At 44.4% G+C, this 15,299-nt stretch overlaps 1 protein-coding gene across 4 annotated transcripts in view; it reads right to left on the bottom strand.

Moving 5' to 3' along the window:
• The window catches only part of tnrc6c2 (trinucleotide repeat containing adaptor 6C2), a 54,730-nt gene that overhangs the window by 29,800 nt on the left and 9,631 nt on the right, over window positions 1–15,299 (bottom strand). For 3 of the 4 annotated variants that reach the window (XM_075462624.1, XM_075462625.1, XM_075462626.1), the window contains exons 2-4: window positions 13,535–13,629; window positions 13,201–13,222; window positions 3,240–3,671 (exon numbers count right to left, since the gene is read on the bottom strand). In XM_075462624.1, the coding sequence (XP_075318739.1) occupies window positions 3,240–3,671; window positions 13,201–13,222; window positions 13,535–13,591 (511 nt within the window). In that variant the 5' untranslated portion in view covers window positions 13,592–13,629. The remainder of the gene's footprint in view (window positions 1–3,239; window positions 3,672–13,200; window positions 13,223–13,534; window positions 13,630–15,299) is intronic. The other variant, XM_075462628.1, reaches the window with a different exon arrangement.

Genomic DNA, 15,299 nt, shown 5'->3' with positions numbered 1-15,299 from the left:
CACAGACCGAGCTCGGCTGCGCAGTGCAAATTGTGGGACGACATAAAACCAGAACCAAATCAAGAGGGGATGTTTATTAATCTTTTGTGCCCAAATAGGCCCTCTCCATTTCTCTTTGAGGAGCGCTTTACGCCCACTCACATCAAGGACGGCGTGCACTTGTTTTTCCCGGAAGCAGAGAGGAAAAGGAGCGACTGAAGGAATGGTCCCACGGGGGGTGGAAAAGCTCATCATTCATGTCTGTTTCATGTCTGCTGAGGGAGGAGAGAAAATAGGAGAGGGAGACCATCGTGACTACCCTGGTTTCCCTGACAGAGGCTGCATTAATGAAGCCACTGGGGAGTTCTCTCAGTTGTGTGGGTACGAGTGTGTCGCAGCTTGAGCACAAGGGCCAATCTATACCTCCCCAGCTTCATTAGAGCCAAGTAGTCTTTAGATGATTTGATGATTTTAAAACATACAAACAGCCACGGGCTGTTGATGTAAGAAGTAGTTATTTTTACATCCTAGCAGTCCAACATTTGAAGAGGTAGGCCTGCATTTTTATACAATAATGATCATGTTATACATTTCAAAGCTTTTTAAAAAAGAATTTAAGAAGAACTCCAAATTTCAAAACACTTTAGTTTATTCCAACACAAGCAAGCACGTTGCATCTTTAACTTAAAGATCCCAAACAATTTACTTTCAAATCAAAAGGGGCCAAATGAAAGGGCCAAGTGTTTTAACTGCACCCAACAGAGTCCCTTCTGGCTACATGTGCTGTCTGGATGACTAGCAAACAGCTGTTGTGTTGCGCTTCCCACAGTCTTAAAAGACCCCCATTTCAGCACCTGCTGGTGGGGAGTCTGTCTGGACGGCTGCTGGCTGCTTCAGACCACTTAATGGTCCCCAGTCAGCTGGAGAGACGGGAACTGTGGGTGCAACAGACGGATGAAAAGGGGACAGGGGGTCTCTGTCTGGTGGGACAAATAATGCTGTTAATAGGGCAGAGGTTATGTGACAGAGCAGTGTGTAAATGCCCTTCAATTTGGAGGAGGTTGCCTTTCAGTCTTTCAGTCTTTAGCGACGGGCTGGTGTTTGAAAGCATGGTGGAATGTTTCAAATTCAGCCTTCAAATAAAAGCAAGATCATTTTCCACAGCCAAATTTCCACACATTTACCTAAAATAAGGCAAAAAGACATGTCTTAAACCGCTTTAGCACGATGCTGCTGTTATCCCTGCGCTTTGTGTGCACATCATTGTGTTCTTTTCCTTTTAAACTTTCAGCTGGCTGGCCCGGAGGGGAAACCGCTCTTTCAGAGGACACAACTGGGTCAGACCAGTCAGCCACTACATCTTTATACATGTGTTTTTGTTTGCATGAGCACACGAACACCAATGAACTGTCACATCGCCACATCCCTTTGGAGCCTCAGTAACCTCATCAGAGGTCAAAAAACAAAATCAATCTACACAGAGCAGAGACAAGAGAGGAAACTTAATAATATTCCAATACAACAATTGTAATGTTAAGAATAAACTGAGCAGGAGATTTGGGCCCAACATGAGCGCGACGTTTAACTACGGCATTTTCTCTCTGATTTATGTATGCCAGAATCACTGCAACAACGGGGCAGCTGGCTTGAGGCTATTAGCTGATCAGACAAGAAAGAACAGGCTGCGGACTGGAAGCCCTCTGGACAAAAACAAGAGTGTAAAGGAGGAGGAAACCCTGCCAATGGCTAATCTGCCAAAGGCAGTGTTGGACCGAGAGACCCCTGGGAAAACCAGAGTGAGAGGTAAAGGCCAACAAGGAAAACAACTGCTGGATCGAGACATTACAGGTTAAAACACTCAACCGGGGCATCTTAACTCGTCTGAAGCCTGAAAACTAAAGGCTTGGACAACATGCTCCTCTGCTGCGAATTAAGCCGGCAGCCAAATTTAGATCCCGGCCCACAGCTGAGAAAACCATGCACTTAGAACAGCCGAGAACACATATAATATCTTTATTATTAGAAACTACAAGTCTCTGGATCAATTAAGCTAACCTCAGTTGCAAAGAAATGCTTAAAGAATTAAACCAGCTTGAGAGAAGGACATGGAAAACATCCCCAAAAAAAACAACAACAGAAACTCACTGTGGTTACACAAGTTTAAGCTTTTGGTTCATGCAGTGACTGGCGGCATAGGCACGAGCGCAAGAACAACAGTAATAGAGCGTACAAAGACCAGTTGCCTCTGCAACGCTTTTCTGGCTGGCCAACTCTGCACCACAGCTGCCGCAGATCTGTTTACCAAGAGCCCGGTGTTCTCACAGCAAATGTTCAGACAGTAATCAAATGCAGCACGGAGTGGCAAAACAGTATTGATCAAAAGATAGGAGGAGGAGGGGGGGGGCAGAGAGGAGAAACCCAACAAAGATGCAAGCAGATGCTCACACTCAAAGCCTCAACCATGAAAACACTGTGTGGCGCATGATAGAGGTGTCTTCGCATGTATATCAAAGTTAGTGCGTTGTGGTGGGAGGACGGGATTCACTGCCACTTCTTCTGTGTGTGTGCACATTATGCAGATCAGTGCGAGTGCTTTGCAGACCGCCAATAAATAAATGAATCAATAAAATGAAAGAAAACAGCAAGATATGCTCAGCGTGGCCAGGAAAAAAAGAAAAAAAGAAAAAAGGAAATTAAAGCTGAAAATTCTAATTACAAGTGCTTAGGCGCGTTTCTCTTTGAAGAAAAATGGGAGCATCCGAGGACGGAGAAATGTAGCTGTAATTCTGATGGAAATAACTGCCAACGCAAACACAAACAAACCATTCCGCAAACAGCTCCCTGAGGCCAGCGCAGTGTTACAGATTGTAGGGGACAACAAGGGACTCATTCAAAGTTACCGCTGGCTAAAGAGGTCCGAGTGTGAATCAAGGGCAAGCGCGTGCAGAGGCTGTAACAACTGAAACCCCCTTTATTTACAAGGAAACGCAGATGTGGTGTTAAACTATCAACGTTATCACTTCTTCTTTAACGCGTCATCACTGTGGTCAACACGTGCTGCTTTGCATCAGAGGAGTTGAATAGAAAGTTCAAGATGAAAACAAAAGATGGAAAGGATGGAAAGTCTGTATACTGTAAGTGTACAAACATGAAGTTACTGTCAATACAGCCGACATCGACTAAAGGGACAACCACCACATGGAAAACAAAAATGTGCTCCACACAGGCCGCGTACACAAACTGACAATACTGACACAAACCTGAGTGGCGTTTGCCCGCAGCGGACGTGGCAGAGTTAAGGGTAGTGCTGCTGGTACTCGCAGAAGAAGAAGAGTAAGAAGATGAGGGTGAAGAGGAGGAGGGTGAGGAGGAGGAGGAGGGAGTGAGAGCGCCGAGGGCTCCTGCGGGCAGTGGCTGGCCTCTCTTCAGTAGCTGCTTGTGCTCCTGCTGACGGAAGCGTGGGGGCACCTCTCTGGGCGGGTAGCGAGCACTGGCAGAGGACAACTGGCACTGCTGCTGAGCGGGGGTCTGAGATGGGAGCTGGCTACCGCAGGGGGGGCGCTTGCCATTGCCAGAAGAAGAAGAAGAAGAGAAGGAGGAGAAGGAGGAGGAGGAGAGGGGCGGCGTGGGGCTGGTGGGGTGGAGGTGGTGAGATGGACCAGGACTGGGCTTAGTGGGAGCAGGCTCTGGCACTGGACAGATATAATACACGGGCACACAAGCATTCACACACAGAGAAACACATGCAGGCAGCAATGTGTTAATGTCTGGGAAAACTCACTGCAACATCCTTACATTACAGAGGTTATACATGGCTGGGCAGTACTGATGCTGAACAAAGCCTGAAATAAAATATCAGACACATTTTCTCTCGCCGCCTCAAAAAACAGAGCAGTTTCTGTGCACAGCAGTCCAGTTTTGTCAGTTGCTTTGTCATACAGTATGCTCATCACATGTGATAGCAGCACACACAACTGACACCTTATACAGTTAGATTCTTGATGGAACATCAGCACGACAAATGAAAATGTCTTAAAGAATGAGCAAGCGATTCTAATTGGAAACACATGCTTGTCGAGTAAATATCATTTTGTGTATTGCATTTCATGTATGTTACTCTGTGGTTGCTTGGCAATTTGAGGGCATCCATTTTTCGAAGTACTGTGCGTGTGGATTATCACTTCAAATCAACTGCTTCGTGCAGCCTGTTGTTGAACATATGTTACCGGCCCAGGCACACTACACTGTGAAAAGGTCATTTTTTTTCCCTGTGCTGACTGCGCGCACACACACACACACACACACACACACACACACACACACACACACACACACACACACACACACACACACACACACACACAAACATACCGAGCCACCTGCTGTCTTCCTCATTAAAGCTCTTCTGTGGCCAGAAAGCCGCTGGTTTCTTATGTTGGTTTGGTCTAAAAGAGCTCAAAGGATTTGGCACTAGTCTGACCCTGTGGTTGCACTGACCAACCAGTCAGTTATCTGAAAGGTGTTTGTATCTGCAGGATTTGAATATCTGCCAATCGCACAAACTGGCAGAAGAAGAAGAGAAAAAAAAGAAAAAAAAAAAAGAAAAAGGTCTGACTTACACACTTTGCGATTTTATTAAGAGAGCCGAGGAGTATATTGGCACGATTCTGTGGCCGACTGCACAGATGAGTGAGTGTCAGCAGCGCTCTACCTCAGAGTTCCTCTCTGCTTTCATTTACAGCTAACGACCCAACAGCTGCTTTGAGTTGCTTTTTGTGGCATGTGTAAATGCAGGACGAATAGTTCATGATGTCGTTTTCCACAGTCTCAAGATAGATTTGGCTGTTCTACGCAGCAGATGTGACAGCTTCCACTCAAGGGAGTGGGATGGGGATGGGGAAAAGCTGTTTTGTGCAAGAAGAGGAAGAGAAGGGGTGGGTGGGGGTCAAAGAACTAAGGCTTCAGTCACTCGAACGCGTTGCGATGCAAGCCTGAACTACTGCGTCTTATAATGCTAGCAATGAACCGCACAGTGACAACGCTACCACACCGCAGGTCAAAATGAATTACGAGTATGGAGGTGTTTTCTGTGCCCGACATGAGCCTCACTATGAGCATGGATATAAAGCACAGACCCAGCAACGAAGGGAGCAGAAAGTAGGAAACTCACATTTGCAGAAACATTATCGTTCTACACAGAGAAGACTACTTTATTTGGACTCTTTTCTTTCTTTTATTGGAAGTCCTTCACACACGCACAAACTTCCTCAGGGGCACAAAGTTCACATGTTTGGAGAAAACATAAAAATGTGCCATACGCGCACAAGCAAAGAGACACCTTTACCGCTGTTTGAATTCAATTCCACTGATGAAATCTTAGTCAAAGAGAGAGAAAAGAGAAAGGGAGCTTGGACTGCTCCAGCAGTATCTGGCTGGCTGTTAGCTTGGAACCGCAGCTGGTGACGCACATCTCTGATTAAATTCAGCTCAGCCCGCCTGACGCCGTCTCTGCCAATAAGACAGCAGGAAGGTGAATACACGCCGTCTTGCCCCCTGTCCTCCCCGTTTACCCCCGTCTTTCCATCAGCCGGTTGCTCTGCAGCCCCACAGCTTCAGCTTTTTTCGTCTCTGCCTACTACATTGTTCTGCTTCTTACAACCTTATCATTTATCTCCTATCTTTCTGTCTCTCTTTACTCCCCCGTCTTATTTCTGTCTCCTTGCCATTTCATTGTTTGCACTCCAAATCCCCCCCCCTCCATCCAATCTGTCTTTATCCTTTCTTTTCCTTTTCTTTCATCTCTCTTCCAAGCTCAACCCGATGTTTCTAACAGGAGCCCAATTTCCCAGAACATCTCTTTTCTTTCCTCTTGGCTGCTGCGTACTTCCACAGACTGTTGTAACAGTCATTTTCAAGAAACCCAGTAACCTCTCCGACTCACAAATTTTATTCTAGTTTGGGTTCCTGGGCCTGGATTCAAAGTAGTATTTTCCAACGAGGAGCCACCGAGATGCAGTTTACAGCACTGTATGCTGATCTATGTTCTGGGAAAACTGGTTTTAGTTTTAGGGCTTCTGTTGCCTGCCAGACTTTTCAAATTAATGCAATCCACACAGACACAAATGCACAAAAGTGGCTGCCCAGGCTCCTCAGATGTTTTAAGTGTTGAGACAATTTGATCAAAAAGACCAATATAGATGCTACTGCCAGTTTGGTAAGGTTAGCAGATGACAATGTATATATAAGGATTACCATATCTGATTTCCTCTATATGCGCAGTGCTGCCCTTCATGAATTCCCCACATAGTTATTTAGAGCCAAACTGTCATAAACATATTCACAAAACAGTCTTACTTTTCAAGAAAATCGCAGCCCTAACCCTTTCCAGCTGATTAACGTGCAGCCATCTTTGGAGTCATCTGTATTTAACAGGAATATCAGGGCTGAGAGTGAGAATTAACCGTCTCCAGAGAGGGACAGAGTGTGAGCATGTGTGTGCACATACACACGGGAATGAGACGGCAAAAAATGAAAGTCGTGATGTGTAAGAAGAGAGGAAAATAGAACGAGTGAGAGACACTGCTCCACAAAAACATAAACACATTTAATGAGAGACATGTCTTTCATCCACGAAGGTGAGTGCTTCAGAAGAGGAGGGAGTTACAAAAAAATAAATAAAATATGGCGAAAAAAAGAGGGGAAAATCTTTTGGATGACAGTATTGAAGTGAAAAATCTTCTGCACAAGCCAATGCCAGTAAGAGGGGATGAAATCTGCACACTTAAATTGCATGATACTGAATTTCACATCAACTGGATGGCAGTTTTAGGAGACTTTGAGTCTTCTAACACCCCCCCCCCCCCCCAACATGACAACCTCAGAACCTATTGTATCACCAAAGAAGTTCATTCACAGAAACCTACAAACATGTAAATGAATGCTTGAGCTCAGTTTGTCTGAGCGGAGACTTTTACTTTGTCATTAACAGATGTGAAGGCTTTCTGACCACTGACCTCACCGCTCTCAGTAAAGAAATAACAGAACAACAGAATTCCTGCTTTGTTGCCTGTGAGCCATCTGTTCATAAACCTTACACGCTGGTTACCTTTACTGAGAGACTAATCACTGCTCCATCTTCACTGACGCACAACGTGTAAAAACAGTGACTGTGTAACTTATGTGCCACTGACAGCCTTTGCACATCTAACTAAACGTGGAAATGAGACCCAGTTAAATAAACACCCGTCTCACCTGCTCTGTAAACTCTATTAAACTCTCTTGCTGGGGCTTTCTCAGCAACCTTGCACCAAAGTTTTAATTACAGCCTTCTTTTGAAACACTAAATGGAAAATAATGAGTAAATGACAGAACTGGAATTCCAAGAACAATCCAGAATTAGCAAGGAGATGATGGGGTTATGTGCCATTGTAAGGAACTGTTTGGCTCTCTGAGCCTGGTGCTAGGCAGTGCAGGTCCCCACATCTCTTCTGTCTATTGTCTGCAGGCTCACTTTATTATGCAGCCATGTTTCTAGAAGAGGGGGACGCAACACACAGGCTTATATGCCCCACACAATGGGGCATTTCTTAATCCAATAACAGCCAAGAAGTAGTGAAAGTAAAACAAAGACTTTTAAAGAGGCTATAAACAGTTGTACAGCTAGGTGATGGAATATTTACTGTTTATTTAGCTTTTAAGAACAAGCGAAAGAAAAGGAGCCCGTTCATGAAAGGTTCCACTCAGATTGCCATGGAAGGAACATGAAAACAATGAGAAGGCAAAAGCACAAATGCACAGGCTTACCGAGTGCATGAAAAGTTTAGACTGAGCCGGTGACCTTCTCTGTGTCACACCTCTCATTTCCTTCCTCAAATTGTTTATAAAGCAGATTCGGGCTCCGTGTTTGTCTCAAAGTGGAAGAAACGGTTTCCCTTTTGTCCAAGTAGGTTTCCCGTTTTACCTGCTCTGTAGTTTTCATCTGAAATCCTCAGAAGTGGAACTATATTCTTATTAACAACTGGTCACTGAGAAGCATCACTGAGTAAAAAAACAACAACAAATGTTATAAGTGCTAATTATTAAGTCAATCAAGTTAATAATGAAGACAAAAACTAGTAAATTGACATTGAAACTAAATACACATGGCAAATAAGAGGATCCCTCAGTCACTGAAGTTTAATGCATGTGCATTGGCCTGTTTATGCACTCAGCTGATCAAATGGGTGTGCTTATAGATGGTCCCATCTGTCAGCATTAGAAGAGAACAACAGAAACTCCCTGCTTCACACGTACACCAAACAGGCAAAATTTCTCACCACTCACCCATTCCATAATGGGCCGTTGCTATGGAGACTGACAGTTGCCTAATGCACCTCCGTGTGCCTCTTGTGACCCCATGTGCCTTTTGCGACCCCTTCCCACACGCCGCCTCTTCCACCCTCCTAATTAGCCCCCCCCCCTCCTCACCCGCTGTCCGTGCCAGGTTCTTGTTTTGAATTCTCTTTCAAGTCGAGGTCGCTCATCTCAGCCTCGTTTCCTTCGGCCCGCTAGGAATAGGACGGAGCTGCCCACAGAGGCCCCTCTCGCTATTTAACCCAAACTGCAACAAACTCACATTCTGAGCAGAAGGCTTTAACAGGATCACAGTACACCTCCATTCGAGGTCAGTGCCTGAGGGCAACAAATGCCTGAGGATACACGTCTTCTGGTCTTGTGACTGACATGTTTCAAAGTATATTGAACTTTTTTTCTTTTTTAAAGGCTCACACACAAGAGAGTAAAATGGTCCCCCGACTGTTAGAATCACACGGTTGCTCGTGTGTATGGAAACCAGAAGCATCACAGGCACGACTCAAACAGTTTCTCATGCATGCGTTTTTTTATAACGACAACTATGAGGCATTGAAGGTCAGACAACATACACTGGTAAGCTTGTGTCTCTTCTTTCAATGACAATGGCCTATGGTCAAACAATAGAAGCCCTGAGTGAAGGCGTACAGCCTCTCTACATTATAACAATATATAGTGTAAATCCAAACACCCTGTCGTTAAAGCACAGGCCGAACTGTCGCTCATATCAGCTGCACTGGATCTCATTAATCTGCCTGATATTTGACAAGTAGCAGCTCACTGTCGGGTGGGGGAAGAGACCGTGGGGGAGGGGTGAGAGGCACCGACTATGCTCTGCTGTCAGCAGCGCGCGAGTGATCGTGCTACATAAACGCACAGAGGGGAAAGCTTCGTTTGAGTTTGAGCATCCCCCTTGTTTCTTCTACATCCGTCATTCTCCTCCGGTTCTTGACAAGCATGCAGGGAGAGCATACGGTGGATGTTGGATAAACAATTATACTCTGCAGTCATAAATCTGCTGGGTTTAAATTCGCAAGCTACATGCAATATTAATTCACTGTGTGTTTATGAATGTGGTTAACAGAAGAAAAAAAAGAAAAAGCAGCCCGAATGCTAAGTAAATTAGCCTCTAATTAGATTCCAATTCATGAAATTCCATTTTTAAAGTGTTGACGCAATTAATAGCATGTGAAATTGTAAATTAATCCAATACGAAATGAGGGGACACACTTGGGTTTAAGTGCGTCTCTCGCCACTTTGAAAAACATAATGCTGTTATCGCCATGGTGACACCGTGCAAATACGCTTCTCCTCGGATGTAGTCGCCGGGCCGAGTGCGGCAGGGGTGAAAAGAAACCAGCGGAGGGTAACAGTGTGGGTTAGGAGGAGAGCGAGGGACGAGGCGGTGGCGGGGACGGCGTTTAGTTCTAACCTTTCAGCAGAGAAAAGCACACCGACTGCAAAAGCAGAGGAAGCAGATTTTCTGATCACCAGAGTGCAGAACATAACCACCACACTGTGGTATGACTGTGGTCTCTGTACCTGCATGTAGGCACCTACATTCTGAACTGCCCTCATCCAACATCCTGCCTGGACCATGTTTACTCATAACCTCGACGAGATGTGTGCGAATACGTATGGAAATGCAAGGAGCTACCATGGTGAGAACATTACCGTCTTAATATGAAAAGAAGTAAATGTACTGTAAACATTTGCTTGACAATAGACCCACTCTACAGTCGCTGTAGGGAAGAGTGTGCATGTGTTTTAATGGCCTGGCACATCTACAGCGAGACATACACACACACACCCTTTACATGCTCATGTATGCATACTGGCACGGGCATGCTTTTGTTGAGAGTTGGTAGGTATGTGAAGCAGTGACGCTAAGTGACTGTGATTGCAGTGGTGGCAGAGATTGTGATGAAGCCGCGTGTGTGCTGGGGCTGAATAATCAGCATCCCTCAGTAGTAATGGAGGGCAGGGAGGGATGATGTGAGCCTGCATCAGAGTTCCAGTCGATGTATGTGTGTGTGGAGGGGGGGGGGGGGTTTGGGGCAATGGGACACTGCCTCATGGAGCCCTGCGTTCGGTGAAGCTCCATGGATAATAGGGGGCAGAGGAGTTAATTCCAGCGCGCCGGAGCTTTATCTCATTTTCATACATACGAACGCGCCGGGCGCAGATCGATTACCGCAAACAAATTGAAATGCCTGGGACCGAGGGAGCCTGCAGAGAGCAAAGCAGAAAAAGACTGAGAGGAGGGGGGGGGGGGGGTTGTGTGCATGTGCATGCGACTATGAATTTCTGAAAGTGCACAAGGAAGGCAGAATGCACTGATATGGATGGAAAGACATAAATCACTACCACATACTGATTTTCTCCCTTCCTGCGTGCACACATCCACCAACAAGCACACACACACACACACCTCTCTTTTATTTAGTGTCAAGTATGAAAGTCCATTTTATTGCAGCCGATGCCACCTTCCTTTTAAAAGACTGAAGACGGGAGCTCCGGAGCAAACTCACAGAAGTCCTGAAGGCTGCAGAACGATTAGACTCCCTTTTTTCTTTCTGTCTGCATGAGTACCCACTACGTACATACAATCAGTTTCTCATTCCAAGTCCCATTTCCCCTCTATCTCTCATTAAACATACCATAAAATAAAATGTCCATATTATTAGCTCTCCTCTGCATTAGTGCCGTCTCTCTGACCCTGATGGTCACGTCTTGCGTTTGTCTAAAGTGCTCAGAGCTTCGTTTTCTTTCCTTCCTTCATATTTGCTTTTATCTTAACGACACAGCTTGTTCCACTTCCTCCTCCTTTTTCATTCTGCCAGCCTTTACTTTGTAGCTGTGCTCCTGTCCGAGGGCCTCTTTTCCAGGCAGAGTTTCCCCAACTTTCCTCCCTGGCCCTCAGCACTTCATCTGCCGCTCCAACTTGCGCTTTACATTGCCAAAAGACACAAGTCATACAGTGTATCAAGGTTTTCACAGACTAGGCTCCAATTTGGTACATTGGACTTTAAATCTAATCATAACTCTGATTAGAAGCTTGAGCTTGGATTAATAAGAAATGTATAGAGAACCAAAATTTTTGGGATAAGCAAGTAAAAATGTTCCTAAAATTAGTAAAAAATAAATGGGTAGTGTTTGTATTTTAATACAAGATCTTGTTCATGCCAACAAGCAAATACAGGCTGATAATCGGTCAGACCTTTTCCAGCTCAAAGTCCAGTCAAACTTCTATAGATGACAATCTTTGCCTCATCTTCACATCAGCATGTCGCTGAACAAGGCATTAAAGCCCCATCTACTCAAGTAAAGACTATGGTAGGAAAAGGACGAGACGGCAAAATATAAGTGTGAATTTGAAGCTTGTAGAAATCTTTCTGCCTTGTGAACAATATTTAAAATAAAAAAAAATAAAAATAAAAATCTCGTGACCTAGTCTAATCAATAGAATTCAGCTTTGTGTAAAGTCTCGAAAAGGTGGTTAACGGAGCAAGCTTTTCGACGGCGCACTTAAAACACAGGTGGGAAATCAAAGTGGTTGGTCACAGGCCGAGCCAACTGGGCTGATCTTTGTTAAGCCCTCACAGTCGGACCCAGATGGCAACATTACTGGTCAAACTGGGAGCAGAGCAGGCACTAAGAGACACACACAGGGAAGATTTAAAGGTAACCAACTAGCTCAGATTCCATCCGCCCAAACCCAATCATGAAAATCTCCAAAAAAACTAAAACTTTTTTTTCGTACAACGTATGATCACAGATAGAATTTGGACAGCAATATGTGTGCAGCTAATTTTATGACAGACTTTCATGTTGAGGCTGGCAATTCAACTTATGGAGGCGTTACAGTTTAAATGTCCCACAGAGAACTCAGAAATTCTGAAATTCACGGTTAAATGGACCACAGCGTTATGTAGGCATTTCACATTAATCCCAAAATCTTCAAATGGAATTGCATAAATCACACTGCAACACCGCCAGGTGACAAATATAGAGCGAGGGGCCAGCTTGAATGTTAGCAAAAATGTGTGAAAACTGAGGTCTGCGAGGACGAAATGATGAGGAAACAGGGCGTTGTACATCTGCTTAGGGCACGGCTCACTCATTCACACGATCGTTTGCTCCTTTAATTCACAAGCCGATGGTACGCGTTTTTCTGAATTCTATATCAATTTATAAACTAAACGTATAGCGTTGACTCCGGCGCCGACGTGTCTCGAACATCAAATCAAATTAAAGCACAAGCCTCTCGCTGGGAGTAAAAAGCGTAGCAGATTCAACGCGGTCTTTTCCGCCAAAGATGACACCAAAGATACGTCTGTGGCAACATACAGAGAAAACATATTTTAGTCCAGAGCACAAAGAGCACGTGAGGCCAGCGTTCTTTCAGACCCACTCCCTTCCCATTCCATCTGAACCTTCTTCTCTTCTTTTATTCAACTCGTGTTCTCATTTTTTCTATCCAACCCCCCCTCATCTCTTTACACACCACACTGAGTGAGCTGTCTGGGTGCCCTCGCGCTTCACTGCATGATGCTGGGGGCGCACTGAGCGTCGCTCTGCATTACACTCCAGCGTATTTGCTCTGCCGTGTGTGTGTATGTGTGTGTGCATGTGTGTATCTGAGAAACAGAGTCAAATGGCACAACTGTGCTAATGCGTGTGTGCGTTTCCATCTGTGTACAACAATGCTAAATGCTGTGTGCTGAATGCAAAATGCATGGATAATGCGTGTGTATGTCTTTATGAATTAGTGTGTGGTAATCAGAGCTGATTTATGTGTTTCAGTGCGTGTAGTCACAGAGATATGAGGCTGATGAATGGAGGCGGAGTTCACTTGATCATGACACTCACCTTTGGGTTTCTGATCAGCAGCCTGCAGAGGGGGAGAGAAAAGAAAGGACAACATGAGCCAATAAGGCTGAGAAATCAAAAACATCATGACAAAAAAGAATTTCATTCAGCTGATCAAAGACAGGTGTTACCGAAGAAAGTAAACATTTTTTTTTATCTGTCTGACAACAAGCAGGACCAAAAAACATGTTGCCCTCATTTCAACAAACCACTCAGAAATGAATCAGAAATAAATTAACTATGAACATGCATGCCAACCTTAGTGCGAGTGAAGTCGAAACAGATATACACAATTTCCTTCACAAAAATAAGCAAATGAAAAGGTATAATTCACCTTTTTGGGAGTGATGTCCTTCTTGGTGTTTTCTTCTTGTTTTTTCTTTTCTTCCATCAAATGGTTCTCTTTCTTGTGTCGCTAGCCTCTCTCAGCTGTCCAACAAGAAGAAAAAAAGAAAAGGAGCAATGAGCGAAACAACAGGGAGGAGAGATCAGATTCAGCTCCAATGCTCAGTGAAATTCACAAAGTGTGTAAATCAAGTCAAGACATGGCAGCAAAAACAATAAATTCAGGTAAAAGTGAATGTCTCCTTGGCAGAAGGGCAAAGAAAAATTCCTGTATGACCCCAAAAGAGGCTGGTCTTGGCAAATTCTAAAGAACCTATTTGTAATGTGGAGCACTTCAGCATTTACTCCTTATTACTTTTGGAAATAATGAGCCCAAGTGCCCCAAAACACTTGCATGCCTTGCCTTGCCAGATCCAAACTGTATGGAGGCAGAATTATGCAAATATGCACCGCTTGTTAATAAGCCCTTTAAACAGCGTAGAAACTGAGCACCTTTGCTCTGATCAGACCAACTTATGAGTCCGAGGTGAACACAAGACGCTTATTTCAAAATGCAGCTAAACTCCCACCAAGTATTCATCCCGTTTCGGCATTTTGGAAATACTTCTGAACTCCCTTTCATTTGAGAACGTTAGAGTTGAATTCCAGCCCCACAGAGACTACTGGAAACAGTGATGCAGACAGACACTACGCTTCCTGGCGGAGTCTTAGCAAAGCAGCTGGAGTTTTGCAAGAGTTGCAGGATCGCCATCACAAGACAAACCATTATGTCAGGCCTTGCTGAATTTGTTATCCATGTTAGCAGCCTTCGAGCAATTAAATTGTGTATTCTTAATCATGTCACCATTGGTAAAATGCTGTCTTTGAGTGGAAAAGGCATAAGTGTGGATGTAGCCCCAGCATATGGAAAAATCTTTCCTTCCCCAAGCATTACATCATGCAAGAATTATGGCAGCCACAACAAAGATTCACTTTTCATCATGATCAGGAAATATGAAAATCTGAACGTGACACTAGGTGGTTACAAAGGGAAAAGGAAAAGCAGAGAGATGAACAGTAAGGCTAGCTCTGAAAGGATTAAAGCGATTGAAAAGAAGACAACATTTAGGTCAACAAACAGAGAGATTTTTACAAAGATCTGTTTCCAGTGTCTGTGAGAGTCAAACTAGCCTGAAGGCCAGATGAAACTGAGCACTTCATGTGAGCCTTTATTTCCTTTGGCTTAGCTCGAGTGACAGCTCCTGGAAACTATTAGAGGTATGAGCTGGGACAAAGGGACTGAATGGGTGTGTGTTCAGTCAGAAAGCGAAACGGATGCTTTAATCTACAAAACAGCACCGGGGTTGCTGTCTGAGTTGCTAAAACATATGAAAAATAAATAAATAAAAATCAATCATATGGAAGACTTAGAGAATGCGTCATTCCGAACTGTCAGTCAGCGAAGGAGTGAAGGTAAACCTGCACATGCCTCGCTCAAGAGTTCATTCTGCTTCATCTTTATGAACCCAGTGAACCCGCTTTCAATCAAAAAATACCCCGCGGCTCAAGCAATGTGTTGAACTTTCAGCAAACTCATCATGGGGAAAAGGTATTGGCCTAAAATAATCCTGTGTCCGTCAGACTCTAGAAAATACTTTCATCAAAACTTTACTTGCTGGGGTCTAGAAAACTGTAGATCGCATGTAGTAAATCAACCATTAGCTAATGGGCTCTACGGTTGAATAATGTTAAATCTCCCAAACTAGTTAAATAAC

This window comes from Odontesthes bonariensis, chromosome 4 (assembly GCF_027942865.1).
Source record: "Odontesthes bonariensis isolate fOdoBon6 chromosome 4, fOdoBon6.hap1, whole genome shotgun sequence".
In the NCBI taxonomy this organism is placed as follows: domain Eukaryota; kingdom Metazoa; phylum Chordata; class Actinopteri; order Atheriniformes; family Atherinopsidae; genus Odontesthes; species Odontesthes bonariensis.
The sequence above is the reverse complement of the archived record's forward strand: the minus strand, read 5'-3'. Positions and strand labels throughout refer to the sequence as shown.